Raw genomic sequence first — 27755 nt, 5'->3', positions numbered from 1 at the left:
CAAAGTTATTGTTGAAAACTGATTTGAAGTTATTGTTGAAAAACTATTTATAAAGTGGTTGTTGAAAACGAACAGACAACAGATGTTCACTTCTCTAAACTGTTTGGTCACAGACCACTAGGAGGAGAGAGAGAGGTAAAGGGATGAGAAAACAGATTACATTACAGATCCATTACAGAGGAATTGCTTTATGGGATATGGGGAATTTTAGGGTATATGACCATTAAATTCAAACTCCTGTCATACCTACTTCTCCTTCTCTGGTATTGATTAATGACAAATATTTGCCATGATGCCTTCAGAGCTGTTTTGTTATCAAATTAAAAAGGGATCCTCTTTAATATATTTACTGAGGAATGTTAGAGCAGGTTGGAGAGAATTTTCTCTTTCCTCATAATATACTTAACCAAACAACACATTCTAGGGTATTGTAGATATTCATGATTTTATATGACTGTAAGAGGGTGTGTGTGTGTGTGTGTGTGTGTGTGTGTGTGTGTGTGTGTGTGTGTGTGAAGAGACAGAGCAACAAGAGACACAGAGACAAAGTATATGTTAGTTAATATTAAAGAATTTTAAGGCTTCAATTCACTCTCCACTATGCCACACACATATAATTGGCCAAAATCTGATGGAATAGCTTGTGACAACCCAAGCTGCCTTTAGTGGAGGTATTGAATAAATGAAGTACTTTATTCTCTAATTGTTTCATGAAATCTCTTGTCTCCCCCAATAAAGTCAGGCTCCTGGAGGTCTGGGCACTCCTTTCTTTTGTATCTCTCAGTTACTAGCACATCCTGGATCCCAGGAGTTACCTAAAGGCTCAGCCAGGGCACTGAGCTCATGCCCCTGCTAGAGGCATGGGGAGAAGGGAGGTGAATAATCGAACAGAAGTCAAGTCCAGTCACTGTGGCCACAAATAGACATGAATATCATAATTTACTGAGATTAACATCACACTGACAGTGAATAGAGCAATAATGAAGTTCTGGAGCCTGATACTAGTCACCTAAAAATGATTATAAAAATAACATGTCAGTGGTTAAAATTTATAAAGTCCTGGTGAACATTATGTCCCTGGACCTTCACCACACTCCTTGATGCTCCCCGACAGTTATTGACTCCTGTGCTACCCAAAGTTCCCATTGGGTCACCCTAAGTTAAAAACACACTTATTAAGCTTTTGTTGGTTGATTTGGAAATTACCGTTCTAAAATGTTTGCAGAATTTCATGCATTATATTGAGTAATCCATCATACAGGATGTCATCAACAAACAAAGTTAATGAGGAGAAATTAGGTCAAGGAAAATTTGAGGGAGAGAGAGAAATAAGCAGAGAGAGTTAGAGACCGTAAGAGACAGACACAGGGAGAGAGACAGAGAGATGGGGGACAGAAGAGATAGAGACATAGAGAGATAGAGAGATGGGGGAGGGAAGAGGGGGAGAGAGAGAGACAGACAGACAGACAGAAAGAAAGAATATTCTCTTTAGAGAATACTTACATTGGTCTCTGTTTCTTCCTTTAGAAGGAAGAAGGAATCCTATGATCATAGATTTAGACTTGGAAGAGAGGTTAGGATCCATCTTGTCCAATATCTACAATGAATCAAGAAATTCAGAAAGTTTGTACAGGAAACTCCCTAAAATTAAAGGAACTTTGAGAGGTGTTGGAGTCAATGGCAAGAGAGATTAGATATCCCATGAATTCCCCTAAGAGTACTGAAGAGGGAAATATAGCAAACTTGACTTGATGACAATGATAGCAAAGTAATTATTTAAATGCAAATATAGCTTGGAGGTATTTAGTGTCAGAGCAAGTATTCAAATCTAGGTCTCCTATTGCCTATTTCTATTTCTGTTCCTGTCATAAACTTCCTTCATTGATGCAGATCGGCAAATTGGGTTCCTTTAGTACTATGGCAAGCCCTCAATTTGATGTTGTTTTGTGGGACAAATGCCACTTAAATAAATTTTGGAGATCTCTCAAGGTATGAAGAGAAGGCTTTATTAGTTTCTCGAGAAATGGGCCACAATCAGTTAGAGAGATTGAGGCAAAAGCAAAAGGCCCAAGAATCATATTTATCCTAACTCAATCCCCCCCCCCCAAGTGAATCATATTTATCCTAACTTGATTCCCACCCCCCAACTGACCCACCCTCATTAATGAGGAATGTGGTCTTACAATCTAAACAGGAAAACTACCCTAGGGAAAGAGGCATAGAATTCAAAGAAAGCAAACTAATCTAGGGAAAAGAGCATAAAATTCAAACAGAAACCAGATTATCTCTTTAGTCCCAGGAACTAAATGATTCTCCAGACATCAGCAGATAGGTGAAGTCAGTTGACTCTTCAACAATATCCCAGAAGTTTGCTTTGTCAAGGGAGGAGGGGCACATAGTTAACCAAATTCAACCTATAATACTTTACTGAAGAAATCTCAAAACTTTATCCCACACATTGTTGTTTGGTCATATCCAAGTCCTTGTGACCCTGTGAGCCATATCACACCAATACTATCCATGGGGTTTTTTTGGATTGGGGGGATTTGCTAGGAGATGGGATTTAAGTGATTTATCCAAGGTCACACAGGTAGATAATTATTAAGTATCTGAGGTCGAATTTGAATTCAGGTCCTTCTGACTCCAGGGCCAATGCTCTCTCTATCCATTGTGTCACCTAGCTGTCCCTCCATGGGGTTTTCTTGGCAAAGATACTGATTTGTCATTGCCCAGGATCTCATAACTAGTAAATGTCTGAGGTTGGATTTGAATTCAGGTCTTCCTCAGTCTAGGTCCAGGGCTCTATGTACTGAGCCATTTAAGTGCCTCCTCTATCATTATACTATACTGCTTCTATGAGAAGTATGCTAGTCTGATACAAGCAAAAATGGCTTGTTAAATGAGTCTTCAGAATCCCAGAAGTCAAGTTATCTGTGGGCTCCATCTAAGGTTGTCTGAAAAGACCTCCAAGCTATATTTGCATTAACAACAATTAGTTTGCTATCATTGTCATCAAGCCAAGTTTGCAATATTTCCCTCTTCAGTACCCTTAGGGGGATTCAAAGTATATCTAATCTCTCTTGCCATTAACTCCAACACCTCCCAATGTTCCTTTAATTTTAGGGAGTTTTCTATATCCCCTGTATCTACTTAGCTAATTAGTAATCAGTTGCATTTATAAAGAAATGTTTACTCCAAAGATGTGGCAAAGATAAACACAATACTCCCCCCCCCAAAAAAAAGCTCCCTCCCCTAGGGGAGGGACTTAGCAAAATCCCTTTAGGTATAAACTCAGTCTCTGAGGAGGGGAAGGTGTTTAGGTTAACACTTTAGCATAGTTCCTTTATAATACAGTCTCATTGAATTCCTCATCCAAAACCCTCATCCAAAGTTCCTTGCTGGCTACATCTGGCCTTGAATTCTTCTTCAGAGGTTTCCACTGGATTCTACTGCCTATGTCTAGACATAAAAAGGACAAATAAAATAGATCAGAAAATAACCTAAAGCCCATTTCTTGGGGTCACAGGGTCTAAAAGGGTGAGTGGGAGGAGAAAGGGAAGGACATTCCTCCTTCATCCACATTCATTTATGGTTCCCATAAGTAGAACCTTCACCCCCTCTGGACATGATGGGGGGAAAAAAGAGAGAGAGAGAGTCCGTGCCCAGTCATCTTGGAGATACACCCTTTCCAACTATGAAGACTATCAAGAGGCTGTTCCTAGTCTTGCGGTAGGTCTTTTCTCAGAAGTTAGTCTCTGGCCACTCCCATGTGGTGCCGTTTGCAAATGCTGTAGCTGTCCCCACTTCTGTGTATGTTGGCTGCTCTCCTTCAGGCTTCCTTCACTGAGAGGAGTAAGCTCAGTGTCTCTTTAATCAGACTAATCAGACCAGTTTACTTTCAGAACCTTCAGGCCTATACCTCTGACTGCTTCATCTATGAGATTCCTGCTCTCTAGATCCTCAAACCCAAAGTGATAGAGAGGGTAAAACTGAATCAGAAAAAAAATCCCAAACCCACAAAACAAATGGACTTTGTAACTTAGAAAGTTAGGTCCCATATAGAATTTACAAGTCAGAATTAAAGATCATAAATGGAATTTTGAACATTAAATGTCAAATCTAGTTTGGATTTCATAGTCAGAAGGTCCTGTCAAAATTGGAATTTAGAACTTAGAGTGTCAAATCACATAAGGAAATTAGAATTTAGAATGTCAAATCTAATTTGGTTTTCAAAATGCCTGATCCTGTACTGAAATTTTTAAATTAAGATTTTATTTTTCCAAATACATGCTATGAAAGTTTTTCAACATTCATCCATTCACCTTTTAAAGAATTTCTCTTTTGTACTTCTCTCTCCCTTAATCCTAATTCCTCATACCATAAATGACTAATCTGTAAACATGTTTAACACAAATATGTTTGTACAATATTCACTTGACTGATCCCCACCATTGAGGGCAGGGAAGGGAGGATGAAAGGAAATTATGCAATTTTTAAAAAATCACACACCTATTTCTACACACACACATACACACACACACACCTCTCCTCTCCTCTCCTCTCCTCTCCTCTCCTCTCCTCTCCTCTCCTCTCCTCTCTCTCCTCTCCTCTCCTCTCCTCTCCTCTCCTCTCCTCTCCTCTCCTCTCCTCTCCTCTCCTCTCCTCTCCTCTCCTCTCCTCTCAAATACATATATACAAAGGCTTCTTTCTATTCACTTTTCTATGTTGCAGACATAACTTTGGCCTCCATAGAGGGGTGGTCATTGCCATAACCTTGGCTTCAGCAGCTGCAAGCCAGAGGTCCACCCCTGGAGAGGTATCATTTTTGAAGAGTTAAATGACAACTACACATACACACACACAGACCATAATTTCATATGTATAAATTTTTGTGATTGTGTAGGAATGTAATACACTTTTGCCACACATATGCTGTATATCTGTATACTATGCATTTCCTCCAAGTTTTTACCTATTCCCGGATCTGATTTGTCCCTTTGGGAGGTCTAATCTTTCCTATCTTTCAATCATTTCACTGAATCAGATTTAGAAGAGACCTCAGAGGCCATCTAGTCCAGGACGGAAAAAGAAATCTTTGATACGAATACTCAGGACTAGTTGTCAGCTCAATCCACAACAACAGTAGCTTATCATACAACCTTTGACTTTATCAGTGAAGCCTCTGGTTTCAACCTTCATCTTATCCCATTTCCACCAAGGTCAAAGTCTCTTGTCCCCTCAGTCTCATTTGATTGGCTCATTTTTTGTTTTTCCTCTCCACTTAGGCTTGCTGGGTTTGGAGTCATTATCATCCTGAACAGCTTGACTTCAATTCAGGTCCAAAAAACTTTGGGTTCTCAGAGAATATTAGAAAAAAGATTGTTTGACACAAGTGTGACCAAATACAAGGTAGGGGTCAAAAAAAGGGAATGACTAGTTCAGTCTTGCCAGATTTCCCCCACTCCCCACCACATATCATTTTATATTTTTCTATTGATGTGTCACAGATTACTTAACAGAAATATGTGGATTAAATGGGAATGAACTTGGTTAAGTCACTATTGAGCATATGCTCACAGGTTCCTAGGATTTTATGGGATCTTCTTTATGATTAATGACATGAAGCAGACTTTTTTAATGAATCAATTTTTATGCAGTCTATCTTATATAATCAAGTTTTATGATACAAATGAAGGCAGAGGGGTGAATCATGAGATTTTTTTTCTAGAATAAAAGCTTGATACTATCACATTTATTTCTATTCCAGGGTTAGGGACTTGTTACAAGTCTTTAACTGACTAGACAGACAAAGGTCCTAAACCTGTACTTGGAAAAAAGGACACTCACATAGATATATCAAATTAGAACTGTTTTCAACCTCCCATCTATAAAAATAAAGTACATTAGAAATCTCAAAGACAATGCTGGGGAAGCACATGTACACGTTGTGTTTAAATTAGATTTCCTTTTAAATACAATATTATATAAAGATGAAGTGTGGTGTAGTGGAAATAATGTTGACCTTGTAGTTATATGAAAATGTGATAGTGTTCAAATTCTTTTAAATTTTTTTCTCAATTGTATGTAAATAAAACTTTTTAAACATTTTAAAAAATATTTTGAGTTCCAGATTCTCTCCCTCCTTTTCCCTTCCCTCTCCTTGATTAATTTTTTTCCCAATTAATATTTTATTTTTATTTTTCCAATTATATACTATGAAAGTTTTTCAACATTCATATGCATATACATATTTATAAGTTACATAAGTTCCTTTCCTCCTTCTCTCTCCACCCAAATGGCAAACAGTCTGGTGAATATTATACATATACATTTGTATCTAACATGTTTACAGATTAGTCATTTTCTGTATGAGGAATTAAGACTAAGGGAATAGAAAGAAAACTATGAGATAGGAAAGAAAACATAAGAGAAATTTTTTAAAAGTGAAGGTAGTGTTCATTCAGATTCTGTAGGTTTTCCTATGGATTTGGATAGCATTGTTCATAACAGGTCTCCTAAGGTTGTCTTAGCTCTCTGGACTGCAGAAAATTGCTGCATTCATCAAGGTTGAGCAATCCTTGAGTAATTTAGATATAGATTATACATGTGTCATCATGCAAAACATTTCCATGTTAGCTATGTTGCAAAAAGAAAACACATACACCTCCCCCTGCCAAAAAATTCAGGGATAATAGTTTCAATTTTCATTCAGACTCTATCAATTCTTTCTCTGGAGGTGGATAGCAGTTTTCATCATGTCTTCAGATTTGTTTTGGATTATTGTATTACTGAGAATAGTTGTTATTCAGAGTTGACCATCACACAATATTGCTATTTCTATACACAATATTCTCCTGATTCAGTTAATTTCACTTTGCATCAATTCATTTACATCTTCCCAGGTTTTCTGAGAGCATCCTGTTTATCATTGCTTATAGCACAATAGTATTTCATCACAATCATGTACATGTATAATCATTCCTCAATTAATGGGCATCCTCTCAATGTCTAATTCTTTGTCGCCATTATAAAAAGAACTGCTATAAATATTTTTGTTCATGTAGATTCTCTTCCTTTAAAAAAAAACCTGGGGTGGCTAGGTGGCACAGTGGATAAAGCACGGGCCCTGGAGTCAGGAGTACCTGGGTTCAAATCTGGTCTCAGACACTTAATAATTACCTAGCTGTGTGGCCTTGGGCAAGCCACTTAACCCCATTTGCCTTGCAAAAAAACCTTATTGGGATATAGACCTAGCAAGGGTATTGTTGGATCAAAAAGTATACACACTTTTATAGCCCTTTGGGCATTGTTCCAAATTGCTCTCCAGAAAGGTTGAATGAGATCACAACTCCATCAACCATGCATCAATGGACTTTTAAAGAAGGTAGTTACTCAAAGAAGGCTATAACCACCCACGTGGAAGGGGAATCAGAGGGTTAGACAAACTGAACATGCTTCAAAGTTTCCTCAAGTGTAGATACCCATATTAGGAGAACTGGCCATGCTCAGACAAGCATAGACTTTTTTAGATTTTTTTTAAACAATCTTCATTCCAAATTCAAGTCAGTTTTCTGTGATCTCTGGGGAGGCATAAGCAATGGCAATTGACTTGCTTCCTCAGAGGCATACAGAAAAGTCTTGAAACACTCAAAGTTATAGCATATGCAATCCCATATATACAGATGAACATCACAAGCATCTCCAAATATTAAATTTTGTAAATTCCCAGAACAGGGAACATTTCACAAAGTTCTCCAAATCGAAAAGAAAATTAAGAAAGATTTTATAAAGTTTATCAGATATCCCTGTCTGCTGAGCCTTAGCCTTTATAGGGATGTTCTCAATTTCCAAGCAACAAAGACAGCAAAATGGCTTCTGTCTTGACCTGTCCACTAGGAGTCTTTCAAATTAAATGGAGCATTCCTTTATAGGGATTAGGAATCTGAGTGTCAGTTTGGTATTTCCCCATTCTCAAACAAGAAAACTAGATTAGGTAGAATAATTCCAATTGAGATCTGCACTTTTCCTCGGGGCACAAGAAAATACAAAGTGTGATTAGATAGGGGCCCTTCTTAGGCAATCCCACAGGGGTCTAGACAATTTCTTCCAGGATCCTTATTCCAAAGGTTATCCAAAATTCCTCCTTGGATCCTTGCTTCTGCCAGGTCAGTCAAATGGAATTGCAAACTTACCTATTAAAACTAGAAGACAAGTAGGTTCAGTTAAAAAAAAAAGTAAAGAATATCAATTACTTGTGGTTTCTAGACCCAGATATTCTGACCCTAAGAAAGTTATAAGAGCAATCTGTTTAAATGCAAAATGAACAATATAAATACTTCTACTGGACAGTAGCAATCTAGTGATTCTAGATTCCTCTCATTAATCTTAATATCAATACTTATATAGAACATAGTAATACAGAATCTATCAGTAAATCAAATTTTATATAGAATTCAGTAGCACCAAAAGTATCAATTTTTAAATAATCAAGTAATCAACATTGAAATAATCAATGTAATAATCAAGTAATCAACATGTGAAAGGTTTGCAGAATTACACCAATGGAACTCATTTGTGAGAAACTACTCACCAGGAAAAAAAATCGACTGTACATTTATAGCCTAAATTTTTTTTTGCTCAATTCTCTAGGCTCCCCCTTACTAAAAGTTTTTCTGGTAAAGCCTAGAAGACTATTTGTAATTGGAAAGATTCAGTTAGTTGACAGTCAATATTTTATAGTGGGATTTGGATTAGATGGTTGTAGAAATCCTTTCCAATCCTGAAATTTGGTCCCTAAAGTGTTTACAAAGCAGCCAGGTGGTGAAAGGGAGAGGCAGAATGGAAATGAGAAGATGAGAAGAGCTGGATTCAAATCCTGCCTCCAATACTGCATCTGTGACCTGAGTAAATAATTTCATCTCTCTACTTTGGTTTCCTCCTCTGTAAAATGGAATTGATAATACCATCTATCTTACAGGATGGATGTGAGAAGCCTTTTCTGAGCCTTAAAGTACTCTTCAAATGCTAGCAATGAGAAGGTTCCTTTTTGCTAGAACATTCTAATTTGTTATTTTTATTGATTCCAGGTGTCTCAACATTGACTCCCTTAGACAATAAGGTCCTCAAAGGCAAAGATTGCAAATGTTTATTGATACACACAGCATCCATCTACTGAATAAAACACTGGAAAATTTCAGGGACATCATTTTAAGGTTTTTACTTGGATAAAATCTTGGATACTGTCATTGTGGTGTTGTCTCACAGCTTTCAATTTGAAGGACTATAGGATAGCTTTTCCTTATATTCAAAGGCCAAAAATAGAAAATAGACATTCAAAAAATTATTTCCTATTGCAAATGACTTCCCATAACTTCATCATTCTTTAGTTTGGAGAATTGGGAACTGATTATATTCATTAGTCCTATTCTTGACTTTGACATTGGGTGATATGAAAGACCACTAGTTGTAGAATCTGAAGACATTGGTTTGGATCTTAGCTCTGTTCCTCATTATAAATAAATCATTTCAATTTTATGAGTCTCATTTTGCTTATCTGTAAAATTGAGAGAATAATACTTTACTATCTACCTCACAGGGTTATTGTGAAGAAAGTGCTTTGTAAGCAAGGAAAAATTATGTAAATGTAGATTGTTATTACTGTTGTACTCTTGAGGTTTCCCAGTATCTTGGTGGGGTTTCTGAACCTAAGAACATTATCTTAGGTTTGCACTAAGCATTGGCTTGGTGAGAGAAGCTCATTGTGAAGGGCATGAAAAATCCTGGGGAGGGAAGTTTCAGGCTGAAGAAAATGGCTTCTCAACTCAGCCCCATTGGGACTCTCATGCACTTTATCAGACCCCAATACCGCTTCGTAATGTTTCAGAGGACACTGCCTGCTGGTTTTGGGAGGTATCGGCTCAAAATGAAGTCCGTCACCACTGTGGGGAGCTTGGCCAGTGGAAGGTAGAGGAGTTTGGCATCCAGGCCAGGATTATAGCGGATCCGGGGACTCCGAGAGGTAAGGGCATGTTCCATAGAGTCTGTGACCACACTAATTTTCGGATCTGCCAATCTGGTCCAGTTTTTTAAGTTTTTCGTGTCTGTATTAGAGGACAAAAAAAATCAAGAGGTCAATGATTCTGCACAAAATTGTCTCCGTTTTCCTGATATCTCCTTTGATGCGCATCTTTTTTAATTCTTCTATGAAATTCTAAGGCTCTGACAATTATTCCCCTATGTCTCATTATTATTTCATTTATTCACTCATTCAATTAAATATTAATTGTATCCTAGGTATATGCAGAGATACTGAGAAGAATACAAAGGAAGTAAGAAAAAACCCACAGCTTTGTCCTCAAGGAATCACATTAAATTGGAGAAGACTGGGCATATTATACAAGAAATAGTGAGGCATAGATCTGAAATCAGATGGTCTGAGAAAGTTAAATGCAGCTCATAAATGTCTGCTCCATTACCTACTAACTATATGACTGTGGGTGGGTTATTAGATCTTTCTCAACCTCCATTTCTTCATCTGTAGGCTGAGAACTTTGCCTCATATTTTACAGAAAAAATTTAGTCCATTTGCTAAGAGTTCCCTTTTTCTCCCCCTTCCTCCTCTCCTATTACTCATGTGTCCTCTTCTACTATCTTTAGTGTTTTTAATAGGAATGGATGCTGTATTTTGCCAAAAGCTTTTTCAGCATCTATTGATATGATCATATAATTTCGGATAGGTTTGTTGATTGAGTATACTAACAGTTTTCCTAATATTGAACCAACCCTGCATTCCTTGGATAAATCCGACTTGATCATAATGTATTAGCCTAGTGAAAACTTGTTGTAATCGTTTTGATAAGATTTTATTTAATATTTTTGCATGTATATGCATCAGGGACATAGGTCTATAATTTTCTTTCTCTGTTTTAACTCTTCCTGGTTTAGGTAGCAGCACCATATTGGTTTCATAGAAAGAGTTAGGCAGAGTTCCAACTTTCCCTGTTTATCCAAAGAGTTTATATAGAATTGGAACCATTTGTTACTTAAATGTTTTGTAGAATTCACTTGTGAATCCATCAGGCCCTGAAGATATTTTCTTAGGGAGTTCAATGATGGCTTATTGAATTTCTTTTTCTGAGATAGGGTTGTTTAGGTATTTAATCTCCTCTTCATTTAACCTTGGCAACTTATATTTTTGTAAATATTCATCCATTTCACTTAGATTATCAAATTTATTGGCATAGAGTTGGGCAAAATGATTTTGAATTATTACTTTAATTTCCTCCTCATTGGTGTGAGTTCACCTTTTTCATTTATGATACTGGCAATTTTGTTTTCTTTCTTTTTTTTAATCAAATTGACCAGAGGCTTATCAATTTTATTGTTTTTTTCTTAATACCAACTTTTGGTTTTATTTATTAATTCAATAGTATTTTTTGCTTTTGATTTTATTAATTTCTCCTTTAATTTTTAGAATTTCTAATTTGGTATTTAATTGGGGATTTTTAATTTGTTCTTTCTCTAATTTTTTTAGTTGCATGATTAGTTCATTATTTCCTCTTTTTCCAATTTATTCATGTAAGCATTTAAAGCTATAATATATCCCCTGAGAGCCGCTTTGAGTGAATCCCATAGGTTTTGGTATGTTGTTTCATTATTATCATTATCTATGATAAAATGGTTAATTCTTTCTATAATTTGTCTTTTGGTCCACTCATTCTTTAAAATGAGGCTATTCAGTTTCCAATTTGTTCTGGGTCTATATCTCCTTGGCCCAATATTGCATATGATTTTATTGCATTGTGATCTGAGAAAGATGTACTCACTATTTCTGCCTTTCTGCAGTTGATCATTAGGTTTTTATGTCCTAGTACATGGTCAATTTTTCTATAAGTGCCATGTACTGCAGAGAAAAAGGTATATTCCTTTCTATCTCCATTCAATTTCCTCCATAAGTCTACCATATCTAGTTTTTCTAACAATCTATTTACCTCCTTAACTTCTTTCTTGTTTATTTTATGATTCGATTTATCTAGATCTGATAGGGGGAGGCTGAGGTCTTCCACTAGTAGAGTTTTGCTGTCTATGTCTTCCTGCAGTTCTTTCAGCTTCTCCTCTAAGAATCTGGATGCTGTCCCATTGGGTGCATATATATTCAGTATTGAAATAACTTTATTGTCTATGGTACCTTTTATGGAGGATAAAGTTTCCTTCCTTATCTCTTTTAATGATATCTACTTTTGTTACTGCTTTGTCTGAGATAAGGATTGCTACCCCTGCTTTTTTTTACTTCAGCTGAAGCAAAATATATTTTGCTCCAACCTTTTACCTTTACTCTATATGTATCTCTCTGCTTCAAATAAGTTTATTGTAAGCAGCATATTGTAGGATTCTGGTTTTTAATACACTCTGCTATTCGCCTACATTTTAAGGGAGAGTTCATCCCATTCACATTCAAAGTTATGATTACTAATTCTTTATTGCCCTCCATGCTTTCTTCCCTCCGTTTGTATTTTCCCCCTTCCCCCCTTATCTGTATTCCCCAGTATTTTGTTTCTGAATGCCACCCCCTTCAGTGTGTTTGCCCTTCTATACCACCCCTCCCCTTTCTTTCCCCTTTCCCCCTTTCCCTATTCCCTTCCCTTCCTTTTGTTAGTTCCCCTTTTTCTCCACTCTCCCTCCCTTTCTCCATCCCCTCTCCCCTTCCCCCATCTTTTAATATTTGAAAGGTTATATTTTTTTAAGTTAACTAAGTATGTGTAAATTGACTTTAAGCCAAGTCTGATGAGAAGAAGATTCAGGTGTTTCTCATCTCCTCCCTTCTTCCCCTCTATTACCATAGGTATTTTGTGTCTCTTAGTGTAATGAGCTAATGCCACTGAGGGAGATTTCTGTTAAGAGGTTTGTTTCATATGATAGATGTGGAAAGATCAGGAGACTTTAGAACTGTGTCTGTCTTCTCTCCGCCATCTTGGCCATAAGTCCTCCCCACTCTTTCAGTTATTTTCAATCTCCCTATCTGTCGGTTCATTCTCTATTGCTTATATGCACATGTCTCTTCCATCTTGAAAAAACAAACACCACCTTCATTTGATCCTTCCATCCCCAACTATAATTCTTTATCTCTTCAACCCTTTGAAACTAAGCTCAATAAAGGGTCTACAATAGTAGATCCCCCCTCCCAGTTTCTTCTCAATTGTTTCTTAACCTTACAATCCAGCTTCTTACTTTATCATTCCACCAAAATTGCTCTCTGAAATTATCAGTGATTTCTTATTGTCTAATCCAATGGTTTTTTTCTCCTCATTTTTCTCAACTGCACTGCAGCCTTGGACACTGTTGACCTCCTTGACACTGACTTCTCTCTAGGTTTTCATGACTCTAATTTGTTCTGGTTCTCTTTGCACCTGGCTAACCACTCCTTCTTTGTTGTCTTGGCTGGATCTTTTTCTAACTGTTGATAGCCTACAGGTTCTATCCTGGACCCTCTTCTCTTCTCTATACTATTTCATTTGGTCAGCTCAACAATTCCCATGAATTTAATTGCTGTCTCTATGGTAATGATTCTCACATTTACCTAACCTCAAATCTTTTGTTTCAGAAACTTGAAAGTGGAAGTCCAGAGGACATTTTAAACTCAGTCTGTCCAAAATATTGGGGCAGCTAGATAGCATAGTGTATAGAGCACCAGCCCTGGAGTCAGGAGGACCTGAGTTCAAAATGGAATTTATCACCTTTCCCCTCCAACCTCTCTCTCTCCCTGACTTTCCCTATTCCTGTAGAGGGCAGTTCATTCTTCCAGTCCCTCAGATTTGATTCCTCACTATCTTTCACCCCATTCTTCCCTCCACCCTGCCCTGATCTCCATCCAATCTGTTGCCAAGCCCTGACAACTTCACTTTTTTAACATCTCTTTCCTTTCCTTGACCATTCTGGTGCAGACTCTCATCACTTCACCCATGGACTATTGCTATAGTTTGCTGGTGGATCTGTCTGCCCCAAGTCTCTGTCTTCTTCAGTCCATTTCCAGTTTAGCCACCAAAATGATTTTTTTTTAAAAGCTAGGTCTGATCATGTCATACCTCTACTCAATAAAGTTTGCTGGTCCTCTAATTCAAATCTAATTCAAAATACTCAAAGCCCTTCATAGCCTAGCCTTCTCTGACCTTTCTAGCCTTTTTATATCTTACTCTTCGACCATGTTGTCTTTAATCCATTGCCATTGATCTATCTGCCATTCCAAGAATATGCCATTCTATCTCTTGTCTCCAGGCATTTTCTCTGGCTTCCAAGCCTGGAAAGGAGTTTTAAATGCTGGTTAGTTCTGTTGCACTTTAAAAAACCTCTTTTAAGAATTCTATATTTAATAACAGCAAGGTGGCACAGTGGACAGAGTGTCAGCCCTGGAGTCAGGAGGACCTGAATTCAAATCTGTTCTCAGACATTTGATATTTAATAGCTGTGTGATCTTGGGCACTTGCCTCATTGCCTAACAAAAAAAAAGAATTTTATATTTTAAGAGATGAACCTCTGAGAGGGATTTACTTTGAAATATAAGTGATATGAAAAGAAAATATACTAATATTCTTTTTTTTAAAAAAAGGAAGTTAATTAGGCCAAACTTTTCATTTTACAAATGAGGAAATGGCAGCCAGAGATTTTTAAATGACCTTCCAGAAATTGTGGAAATGAGTGTCTGGTTTAGGGATTGTTTCTAGATGGGGCTTAGGATTTTATTGGTGTAGAGAACTGTCTCTTAAGAAAGTCCCTCTCTCCCCCCACCCCCACCCCTCTCTGCTCTGACACTGAAGGCTGTCTGAGGCTTGGAGAAGTTAAATAATTTATGCAGGGTCATATAGTATACAAGAGAGGCAGGACTTCCATTTGAGTCTTCCTGACTCCTAATAAGGTCTTGATTCAAACACCATGCTGTTTTGGTCATCAACAACTAGGGACAGCATTGAAAATTCACTGTGGGACTGGGGCAATATCAATGCAGGGTATAGCTGTCAGAAGTTTATTGATGTCCTGGGATTTAGAGAACAAATAAGATGTAATTTAAAAAAATAAGTTACAAAGGTCAAATGGGAAAAAATAGACTGTTTCTCAATATAAAAAAAGATGACATTTGAGACCTGGCTTCATAAAAGAAATCATCATTTGAACTATAATATCATTAACTACAACATTTTCACCACATCATTTGAATTATAATACAACTTCAGTGAAAAACACTATGGCATAGCAAATAGAGAGTTGATCTTTGAGTAAGGAAGTCCTAGCTTCCAGTCCTGTCTAGGACATTATTAGTTGTGTGGCCATGACCACAGAGACATTTAACTCCTCAGTAGTCCTTTAAAGTTCTCTAAGATGGTTCCGGCCAAGATGGCGGAGAGAAGACAGGCACAGTTCTAAAGTCTCCTGATCTCTTCCCCATCTATCACATGAAACAAACCTCTTAAAAGAACTCCAAACCAGGAAACCCAGAAAGAAAAGCCAGGAGAGGAAAATCTACCTCAGGATTTGTATCCCGCAGCAGCCTTGGCTGAGTACCCACAGATGAGTCTGGGCTCTGAGGGAAGATCAGCCTGGGATCAGCCAGGTTAGCAGCTGAATTGGAACCAGGAGTCTGAGGGCCCGAGAGCCAGACCTGCTGGATCAGCAGTAGGGCTGTACGAAGGGGGCTTGGGTCCCTGGGGAAGCAGAGGCGCTGGTGTTGGTGCTGCCCCCGGGAGCTTGGGGAAGTGGCTGCGGAGAGAGGTCTGATGCAGGAGAGCTGTGGACGCCATCCCTGGGCTCCTCAGGTCTGAGAAACTCTGAGTCCATGCCACCATTGCACAGAGGCCTCTTCCCAAACAAATGCAGTCTAATTCTGCCTCAGGCCCAGATGTGTGAGCAGAAGAACCAGCCCAGCTGAGGAATGACCTCAGGCCAGGGTAAAGCCCACCATTGATTGAAGGCAAAAGAATTCAATAGTTCCAACTCCTCCCTTTGGGCAAAGGGAGAAGGCCTCCCAACCAAGGTCCCAGACACTCCATAGAGGGCAACCAGCACCTCCTACTGGCCAGCCAAAGAAACTGCAATCATTAGAGCCTTTAGCAATCCCAAGCCCAGGGGAACAAGCCCCCCCCCCAACTCAAGGTCTTAGCATAATGAAGAAGGGTCAGCGGAAAGGTGGATCCATAGAAAAATTCCTGGAAGGGAAAGACCCCAACTCAGAGAGACCTGGAACCTCTGAGGAGAATACAATCTGGTCTCCATCACAGAAAGACTTCCTTGAAGAAATAAGGAAGGAGCTTAAAAATGTGGGAGAGACAATTAATACTTTGCAACAAGAAAAAAAAACCTTAGAAAGTACAATTGGACAAACACAAAATGAGAATAAATCTCTCAGATCCTCAAATGAGCAAATGCAAAAAGAAATTCATTCTCTCAAAACCTCATTTGGTCAACTGGAAAGCTCTTTCAAAAGTAGAATTGACCAATTGGAAAAGGAGTTGCAAAAGGTGAATAAAGAAAACTCCTCCCCCAAAAAAACAATGGAGTCTACAGAAACTAATGACTCCATGAGACAGCAAGAGTCAGTTAAACAAAATCAAAAAATAGAAAACATAGAAGCAAATGTAAAATACCTCATCAACAAAACCACTGACCTCGAGAATAGATCGAGGAGGGACAACCTGAACATTATAGGACTTCCTGAAAACATTGAAGAGAAAAAAAGCTTGGACATAATATTACAGGATCTAGTGATGGAAAACTGCCCTGATATCATGGAATTGGAGGGCAAAGTAGTTATTGAAAGAGTACATCGATCCCCACCAGAAAAAGATCCTAAAATGAAAACACCAAGGAATGTTGTGGCCAAACTGCAAAACTATCAGATAAAAGAGAAAATCCTGCAAGCAGCCAGAAAGAAGCTATTTAAATATCAAGGAGCCACAGTAAGGATCACACAGGACCTGGCTGAATCAACTTTAAGGGATCGAAGGGCCTGGAACGAGATATTTCGAAGAGCATGGGAGCTTGGAATGCAGCCAAGAATCTACTTTCCTGCAAAGCTGAGCCTTCTCTTCCAGGGAAAAAGATGGACATTTAACAAAATGGAAGAGTTTCAAAAGTTTCTGATGAAAAGACCAGAGCTAAACAGAAAATTTGGGCATCAAACAGGAGGTTCAAGAGACACATGAAAAGGTAAAAAAAAAGGGGGGGGGTGGTAAAAGGAAAAAAATGCAATCCAGTAAGTTGAAATTGGCTATATTCCAGCATGGGGGTGGGGGGAAGAGACTCTCATAAATCCTGAGAAATGTAACTCTAACAGAGAGAATATACCGAGCCAGAAATGATGGACATCCATGACCTATCCATGAGACTGCTATCTAATGGGATGTAACTGGTTTTAACCCCACTTGGGAGAAAGACTCTAATAACTCTTGGGAATTTTGACTCTATCCAATAGAATGTACTGAACTAGAAGGGACAGACATTTAGAATTTTCTATGACCTAGATAGAATGATCTAAAAAAATACACTACCTCCCCTAGAAAGGGGGACAGGAAAGAGACGGGAGGAGGGAGGGGATTGAATGGGACAAATTTCATTACACTAAGAGGTACAAAAACCCTATGGTAATAGAGGGGAAGAAGGGAGCAGAAGAGAAACACCAGAATCTTCTTCTCATCAGACTTGGCTTAAAGTCAACCTACACATACTCAGTTAACTTATAAAACATCTAACCTTTCAAGTATTAAAAGGGGAAAAGGGGAGGGGGGATGGAGAAAGGGAAGGGGAGTGGGCGAAATAAGGGGAACTAACAAAAGGAAGGGAAGGGAAAAGGGAAAAAGGGAAAGGGGAAAGAAGGGGGCGGGTGTGATATAGGAGGACAAACATACTGAAAGGGGAGGTATTCAAAAACAAAATACTGGGGAATATGGATAAAAGGGGGGGAAAGGGGGAAAATACAAACATAGGGGAAGATAGCACAGAGGGCAATAAAGAATTAGTAATCACAACCTTGAATGTGAATGGGATGAACTCTCCCATAAAACATAAGCAAATAGCAGAGTGGATTAAAAACCAGAATCCTACAATATTCTGCTTACAAGAAACTCATTTGAAGCAGAGAGATACATGTAGAGTAAAGGTAAAAGGTTGGAGCAAAATATATTTTGCTTCAGCTGAAATAAAAAAAGCAGGGGTAGCAATCCTTATCTCAGACAAAGCAGCAGCAAAAAATGGATTGCGTTAAAAGAGGTAAGGAAGGAAACTTTATCCTCCTAAAAGGTACCATAGACAATAAAGTCATTTCAATATTGAATGTATATGCACCCAGTGGGACAGCAACCAAATTCTTAGAGGAGAAGCTCAAAGAATTACAGGAAGACATAGACAGCAAAACTCTTATAGTAGGAGACCTCAACCTCCCGCTATCAGATCTAGATAAATCGAATCATAAAACAAACAAGAAAGAAATTAGGGAGGTAAATAGATTTTTAGAAAAATTAGATATGGTAGACTTATGGAGGAAACTGAATGGGGATAGAAAGGAATATACCTTTTTCTCTGCAGTACACGGAACTTATACAAAAATTGACCATGTACTAGGACATAAAAACCTAATGATCAACTGCAGAAAGGCAGAAATAGTGAGTACATCTTTCTCAGATCACAATGCAATAAAAGTCATATGCAATACTGGGCCAAGGAGATATAGACCCAGAGCAAAATGGAAACTGAATAACCTCATTTTAAAAAATGAGTGGACCAAAAAACAAATTATAGAAAGAATTAACCATTGTATCCTAGATAATGATAATAATGAAACAACATACCAAAACCTATGGGATTCATTCAAAGCACCTCTCAGGGGATATATTATAGCTCTAAATGCTTATATGAATAAATTGGAGAAAGAGGAAATCAATGAACTAAACATGCAACTAAAAAAATTAGAGAAAGAACAAATCAAAACTCCCCAATCAAATACCAAATTAGAAATTCTAAAAATTAAAGGAGAAATTAATAAAATCGAAAGCAAAATAACTATTGAATTAATAAATAAAACCAAAAGTTGGTATTATGAAAAAAACCAATAAAATTGATAAACCTCTGGTCAATTTGATTAAAAAAAGAAGGAAGAAAACCAAATTCCTAGTATTACAAATGAAAAAGGTAAACTTACCACCAATGAGGAGGAAATTAAAGTAATAATTCGAAATTATTTTGCCCAACTCTATGCCAATAAATTTGATAATGTAAGTGAAATGGAATAGTATTTACAAAAATATAAGTTTCCCAGGTTAAATGAAGAAGAGATTAAATACCTAAACAACCCTATCTCAGAAAAAAGAAATTCAAGCCATTACTGAACTCCCTAAAAAAAAATCTCCATGGCCTGATGGATTCACAAGTGAATTCTACCAAACATTGAAGGAACAATTGGTTCCAATCCTATATAAACTCTTTGGAAAAATAGGGAAAGATGGAACTCTGCCTAACTCTTTCTACCAAACCAATATGGTACTGTTACCTAAACCAGGAAGAGTTAAAACAGAGAAAGAAAATTATAGACCTATCTCCCTGATGAATATAGATGCAAAAATCCTAAATAAAATTTTAGCAAAATGACTACAAGTCATCACTAGGATAATACATTATGATCAAGTAAGATTTATTCCAAGAATGCAGGGTTGGGTCAATATTAGGAAAACTGTTAGTACACTCAATTATATCAATAACAAACCTATCAGAAATCATATGATCATATCAATAGATGCTGAAAAAGCTTTTGGCAAAATACAGCATCCATTCCTATTAAAAACACTAGAGAGTGTAGGAATAAATGGACTGTTCCTTAAAATAATTAGCAGTATCTATCTGAAACCATCAACAAGCATTATACTCAATGGGGAGAGGCTAGAGGCATTCCCAATAAGATCAGGGGTGAAACAAGGGTGCCCATTATCACCCCTACTATTCAATATTGTATTAGAAATGTTAGCATCAGCAATTAGAGAAGAAAAAGAAATTAAAGGAATTAGAATTGGGAAGGAAGAGACAAAAGTCTCACTCTTTGCAGATGACATGATGGTCTACCTAGAGAATCCCAAGAAATCATCTAAAAAACTACTGGAAACAATTAGCAATTTTAGCAAAGTTGCCGGTTATAAAATAAACCCTCATAAATCCTCAACTTTTCTATATATGTCTAGCAAGAAACAGCAGGAAGAGCTAGAAAGAGAAATCCCATTCAAAGTAACCTCAGACAATATAAAATATTTGGAAGTCTATTTGCCAAGACAGACTCAGAATCTTTTTGAAAACAATTATAAAACACTTCTCACAAAAATAAAATCAGATTTAAATAACTGGGCAAATATCAACTGCTCATGGATAGGTAGAGCTAATATAATAAAAATGACAATTCTACCAAAACTAAACTATCTGTTTAGTGCCCTAGCAATCAAAATTCCAAAAAATTACTTTAACGAGTTAGAAAAAATTGTAAGTAAATTCATATGGAGAAATAAAAAGTCAAGAATTGTCAGGAGCTTAATGAAAAAAATGCAAACGAAGATGGCTTAGCACTACCCGATCTAAAATTATATTATAAAGCCATCAGTCATCAAAACTGTTTGGTATTGGCTAAGAAATAGAGTGGTGGACCAGTGGAATAGACTAGGTGTAAAAGCAGGACAGGAGTATAGTAATCTGCTGTTTGATAAACCCAAAGAGTCCGGCCACTGGGATAAAAACTCCCTCTTTGATAAAAAAAAAAACTGCTGGGATAATTGGAAGTTAGTATGGAAGAAACTTAGATTAGACCAACACCTCACACCCTTTACCAAGATAAGATCCAAATGGTTACAGGACATAGACATAAAAAACAATACTATAAGCAAATTAGAAGATCAAGGACTAGTCTACCTGTCAGATCTATGGAAAGGGGAACAGTTTATGACTAAGGAAGCGTTGGAGAACATCACTAAAAACCAATTAGATGATTTCGATTACATTAAATTAAAAAGCTTTTGCACAGATAAAACCAATGTAATCGAGATCAAAAGAAATGTAGTAAATTGGGAAACAATCTTTACAACTAATGATTCTGACAAAGGACTCATTTCTAAAATATACAGAGAACTGAGTCATATTTTTAAAACAAAAAGCCATTCCCCAATTGACAAATGGTCAAAGGATATGCAAAGGCAATTTACAGATGAGGAGATCAAAGCAATCCATAGCCATATGAAAAAATGCTCTAAATCATTAATTATTAGAGAAATGCAAATTAAAGCTTCCCTGAGGTACCACCTCATACCTCTCAGATTGGCCAGTATGACCAGGAAGGATAATGATCATTGTTGGAAGGGATGTGGGAAATCTGGGACACTATTACACTGTTGGTGGAGTTGTAAACTCATCCAACCCTTCTAGAGAGCTATTTGGAACTATGCCCAAAGGGCAACAAAAATGTGCATACCCTTTGACCCAGCAATACCACAACTGGGTCTGTACCCTGAAGAGATGAGGAAAAAGGGTAAAAACATTACTTGTACAAAAATATTTACAGCAGCCCTGTTTGTAGTGGCAAAGAATTGGAAATCCAGTAAATGTCCTTCAATTGGGGAATGGCTTAGCAAACTGTGGTATATGTATGTCATGGAACACTACTGTTCTATTAGAAACCAGGAGGGATGGGATTTCAGGGAAACCTGGAGGGATTTGCATGAACTGATGCTGAGTGAGATGAGCAGAACCAGAAAAACACTGTACACCCTAACAGCAACATGGGAGTGATGTTCAAGCTTGAAGGACTTGCTCATTCCATCAGTGCAACAACTGGGAACAGTTTTGGGCTGTCTGCAAAGGAGAGTACCATCTGTATCCATATAAGGAGCTGTGGAGTTTGAACAAAGTACAAGGACTATTCCCTTTAATTTAGAAAAAAACCCAGATAGTTTATTGTCTGATCTGGTTACCTCTGAGAATTCTGTTCTCTTTAAGGATATGATTTCTCTCTCATCACACCCAATTTGGATCAAGGTACAACATGGAAACAAAGTAAAGACTGATGGAGTGCTATCTGTGGGGTTGTTTTGGGGGAAGGGAAGCAAGATTGGGAGAAAATTGTAAAACTGAAATAATATCTTTTAAAAAAAAAAGTTCCCTAAAATGGTAGTTACTGAGCAACTGCAGATATCACCAAAGAAATCACAAGTCCAGACCAATACCCAACAATTTCAACTTTTTTATAAAGAAAAAGACATTAAAAATTGTGAAAGTAGTTGAGTCAAATAAGAAATAACTTTCTCATTATTACTCTAAGATAATTACTACTGAAAATCATTGCACCAATAAGCCTCACTCCTCCTGCTAAGGTTCCCAAATATATAGGGCAGAATTCCTATGTGGAGGGCTCACCAAATAGAGGTTTGCCAAGCTTGGGGGAATCTAGGAGAAGCTCATAACAATGGGTAGGGCCTCATAAGAGACAGTCGTGAAGTCTTGTATGAACTTACAGGGTAGTGTTGGACTGTAGTCCATTTTGAATGTTTGCTTGGGAAAACATCATTCAAGGGAGAATTTATTGTGTGTAGTATTTGCCAAGAACCATGCCAGACTATGGAGGTAAAATATTTGGAGTAAAACAATCCCTCTTCCCAAGATGCTTATATTTTACTGGGGAAGAAAATATAGATTTACTTTTTGTTTATTTATAATAGATTGATATATTTGTATGTATATAGACATATATAGAATTATCTATCTATCTATAATACAGCTGGAGAAAGAAAGCTCTAACAGATGAGATCAGGAAAGGTTTCAATAACAAGAGAATGCTTGAGTTCTATTTTGAAGGAAAAGAGACAGATTTTATGAGAAGAAAGTGAGAAGACAATGCATTCTAGACTTTGGAGATGGCCAATATAGAAGCCTAGAGATAGGAGATGAAGTGTGTGTGATGTGTGAGAAATAGAGAAGGACAGTTTGTCTGGATTGCAAAATGTGGAAGAGGAATTGTACAATAAGACTAGAAAGATAAGGAGGGAAGGTTTAAAGGCTAAACAGAGAAGTTTTATCTGAAAGACAATAGGAAATCATTAGAATTTACTGAGTAAGGGAGTGATATGGTAAGAGTTATTCTCTCTCTCTCTCTCTCTCTCTCTCTCTCTCTCTATATATATATATATATATATATATATATATATATATATCTCAAATAGGTCAGGATTTTTATTTTATAAGCCTGCAAAATTCTCAGATCAAAACCTTTTTACTGAAGAGACAAGACGTTGCTTGTAAACCACTTGAAGACAAAGGTCCAGGTGAGAAGCCTGAGGGAAAGAGTGAAAGAAAAACAGTCAGGAGAGTTGGCTGAGACTCAAGTGAGTTGAGCCATGGAGCAGAGACTTAAGATTGGGGCCAGGTTAAACAACAAAGTTCTAGGTGAGATTGCCTGAAGATAAGGGAGAAAGGAAAAACAACCTTAAAGGCTGGCTTAGACTCAAGCCAGTTGGGTCACATGGAATAGAGGCCATAGTTCTCCAGCAGCCTAGTTTGGGAGAATGTGGTTCTAGCTTAGAGAGAGAAAGTGCCCATCCTACAAAGAAGAGGAAATGAGGGGGGGAAAGACTTCTTTTCCCAGAGCCCTTCCTTAAATGTATTTCTATGATGGGTTGGACAACGGTGATCATTGGGGAATGATGTAGCACTTAGCTCCAGATATTCAATGAGATCTATTCTAAAAAAAAAATCATTTTGGCTGCAGTGAGGAGAGATCATTGGGGAGGTTATTTTAACAATCTAGACAAGAGGGAATAAAATTTTAAACTAACTTGCTAGTTGTGTAAGTAGCTTTCTCAGAATAATAATGTTAGTTATATGGTATTTTATAATTTGCAAAAGTTTTCACATACATTATTTAACCTTTCTAGATTTCAGTTTCCTCATCTGTGAAAAAAAGGAGAAAAGATTAGATGACCTCTGTTAACTTTTCCAGCTCTAAACCTAGGATTCTTCGATGCTATTATTGATTCTACAGAAGAAGAAACTGGTGGATGTGTATAGAGAACACTGGAAGGCCTTATTAACATAGAATTAGGAGTGCTAAATGTCAGAATGAACTGAGGTTGACTAGATAAGTTGAACTCAATAAAGAATTTATTTTTAGGCTCTAATGAGAGAAGGAATAGAACTGTTGCTTAAAGTGGATTGGAACATAATAGTAGGCAACAGAGTAAGAGTAAGCAGAAGGGTCCAATTCTTTTTTTTCTTTTCTATTTTCACTGCCAAAGAGACTTTTACATTGGAAATGACATGACAAAAATGATGAATGGGGAGTTAAAAAGTAGAGAGATAATGAGAGAACACCTGTTGCCCTTCATTCAATTCAAATTACTTGGCCCAGATGAACTCCATCTTTGAGTACTGAGGATGATGTAATTGTCTAACCACAGTCAGTGACATCTAAAGAAAGAACTTAGAAAATGGAAGAGGTACTAAAGGATGGAAGAAGAATAAATCTTATCTCAACCTTTGGAAGAAGGAAGATCTACAAATTATAAACCAATGAGCTCAACTTCATTCCTTTTGAAAATCCAAAATTAGATTATTAAAGAGGAGTTAAAGAACGTTTAGTAAGAACAGGAAGGACAACAAGGTTGCTGCATGAAATATTGGGATTGGAATCAGGAAGACTCATCTTCCTGAGTTCAAATGCAGCCTCAGACACTTGTGACTCTGAACAAGTCATTAAACCATGTTTGCTTCAGTTTCCTTATCTGTTAAGTGAGTTGAAGAAAGAAATAGTAGATCACTCCAGTCTCATTGCCAAGAAATGCCCAAATATAGTCATGAAAACTGAACAGTAAAAAGTAAGGAGGTCATAAAAACAAATATTTACTTTAAAAAACTCACAATGTGGGATGGCTAGGTGGTGCAGTGGATAGAGCACCGGCCATGGAGTCAGGAGTACCAGAGTTCAAATCTGGCCTCTGTGTGTCCTTGGGCAAGCCACTTAACCCCATTGCCTTGCAAAAAAACTAAAAAAAAAAAACCTCACAATGTTACTGTACTATAAATCAGTGGTATACTGTAACTAATTTACCTAGATTTTAACAGTTAATACACTATGTTGTCATGCTAATTTTGAGGAGGAAGGATAAAATAGATTAGATGATAGTGCAATTAGATGAATTTCAAGCAAGTTGAATGGCCTGACTCAAATAAGGTTGACTAGATAAGTTGTTAATGTTAGTTTGACAAGGTTTCCAGAGTGTCATCTCAGGGTTTTGAAGTTGGCCTTGTGCTATTTACTAACTTTATTGGTGACTTGGATAAATAAAATAAAACTGTTCATCAAGTTTGCAGATGAGATGACACAAAGTCAGGGGTGAAGTGGGGTTGTTGTTACCTAGGATCCAAAAAGACCTTGACAAGACTAGAGTATTAGGCTGAATCTAACAAAGAAAAAAAGTATGGAGAAATGGAAAATCATGTTCTTGGTCTTAAAAAAATCAACTTCACAAGACTAGGGAAGGCACAGATGGATGCTAGACCACCTAAAAAGTTCTAGAGGTTTTAGTGGCAGTTACTCAAGTGAATATAACCTTGGGCTCCATTGAGAGACAGTTTCCAGGAAAAAGGAGGTGATGAGAGTCTCTCTGTATTTTGCCCTGGTCAGACCTTTTCTGGGGTATTGTTCTTGGTTCTGGGCACCATTGATAAACTGGAGAGTAGGCAGAGAAGGACAACTGGGATTATAGAGAGGTTGAATGAGTTGGGCCAAAAGAAGAGAAGACTAGGGGATGGCGTTAAGATGGGGAACACTGAAGCTGCCTCAATATTTGAAGAGCTCTCATGTTAAAGTAAGATTTGACATATTCTTTTTGACCCCAGAGTATAAACTTTGAAACCACTGGTGCAAAAAAGATAACTACATGGATCAATGTACAATATGGAAACAAAATAAAGACTGACAGATTGCTTTCAGTGGGTGGTGGGGGTGGGGGAGGGAAGTAAGATTGGGGGGGAAATTGTAAAACTCAAATAATATCTTTAATAAAAATAAATAATAATAATAATAAAAAGATAACTATGGGCTTGGTGTCAAGAAATAGGTTTCCTAACCATTTGAACTGTCAAAAAGGGGACTAGGCTGGGGCAGTTGGGTGGTGGAGTGGATAGACCACCAGCCATGGAATCAGGAGGACCTGAGTTCAGATTCAGTCTTGGATACTTACTAGCTGTGTGACCCTGGGAAAATAATTTAATCCTGATTGCCTCCCCTCAAAAAATGGGGAGGAGGGGGAGGAGGCTGTCTTAGGATATGGAAGGTTCTGCCTCACTGGAAATCTTTAAGCAGAGGCTATAAGAATATTTGGTGGGGATAAGGGTAGATAGAGTAAACAGAACTCTAGACTTGGAATCAGAAAGACTTGAATTTCAATTTCACTTCAGATGCTTACTTAGCTATGTGATTCTGGGCAAATCACTTCACCTCTTCCTACCTCAGTTTCCAAATCTCTAAAATGCAGATAATAACACCGACCTTCTAGGCTTGTTGTGAGGATAGAAAGACTTAATATTTATAAAGTGCAAAACTCAAAGCACTATATAAATGTTACTACTATTATTATTATTAAATATTCCTTTTAGATATGGATTGGATTAGTAGCTGAAGTTTCTTCCTACTAAAATTCTGTGATTCAATGATTCTGTCAGATTTAGCACTGTGACCAGAAACACAGTTATTCAGATGAGTTTTTACTTTAGAATAGCCTGTGAGTAGTACATGAGAATAGCTTAGAGATGAAGCATTCCCTCCTTCATTCAAAAGTATTTACTATGCTACGATTGAACATTGCTAGATGATAGATGGCTCTCATAGGAAGCCCAAGTTCTTAAAGTATTTCATTTGGATGAAGAGAATCCAATGCATCCTGGGGTTAGAGCTCTTGGTGCAATGGAAATGGTGGGAGATGGATGTAGACACCCCTGACTTTGTGTCATCTCATCTGCAAATTTGATGAACACAGTTTTATTTATCCAAGTCATGATAAAGTTATTAAACAGTGCAAGACCAACTACAAAAGGGGGAATTACCACAAATAGAATACAACTTTTTATGAAATAATTTTGTTCAGTTCAAACTTGTGATCTGTCTAGTTTTCCAATATTGCCCCTTTGTCACCTACTGTGGAAAAATGCTTTTGTATTGTTGAATTTTAATACAGCACCTCTAGTTTTAACAAGAGGTCCCCCCCCCACATATTTGTAATCAAGGTATTTGCAACCGTGTTTGATTCCATCTGTATTCGATAGAGAATATTTCTGTATAATGGAAAAGTGCTTTTGTGCTATTCAATCTCCATAGCTCATCTCATTTGTTTAAGTGGTAATCATTTTCCTATTTGATATAGAGAGCATGACATAGAATGTCTAAGAGAGAGTCGCATTAAAATAAATACTTGGAATGTAAAATTACCTGGCTTGGGATATTGTGGCACAGTAGAAAGAATCACTAGATTAGGAGCTAGCAGATATTTCTTATTATCTGTGTGACTTTGGTTTTCTCGTGTATAAAATGGGGGACATGATGAGATGGCTTCTGATGCTATGACATTTGAGGTCCAACTTTCAGTTCTAAGTGGGTATTATTGAGTCTCTTTCTCAGGAAAAGAAAATCACTTTGACTTCATCTCTAAAGGGGAGTTGAGAGCCCCAGAATCTTCCACAGACATAAGAGAAGTGAG

General features: G+C 37.4%; 1 protein-coding gene across 1 annotated transcript in view; it reads right to left on the bottom strand.

Annotated features, from left to right (window-relative positions):
• Positions 1-5661: 5661 nt before the first annotated feature.
• The window catches only part of SDR9C7 (short chain dehydrogenase/reductase family 9C member 7), a 34737-nt gene continuing 12643 nt past the window's right edge, over positions 5662-27755 (bottom strand). Inside the window, exon 4 of the mRNA XM_074226340.1 lies at positions 5662-10100. Coding sequence (XP_074082441.1) covers positions 9880-10100 — 221 coding nt within the window. The 3' untranslated portion in view covers positions 5662-9879. The remainder of the gene's footprint in view (positions 10101-27755) is intronic.

This window comes from Macrotis lagotis, chromosome 2, assembly GCF_037893015.1.
Source record: "Macrotis lagotis isolate mMagLag1 chromosome 2, bilby.v1.9.chrom.fasta, whole genome shotgun sequence".
NCBI classification, from domain to species: domain Eukaryota; kingdom Metazoa; phylum Chordata; class Mammalia; order Peramelemorphia; family Peramelidae; genus Macrotis; species Macrotis lagotis.
The sequence above is the reverse complement of the archived record's forward strand: the minus strand, read 5'-3'. Positions and strand labels throughout refer to the sequence as shown.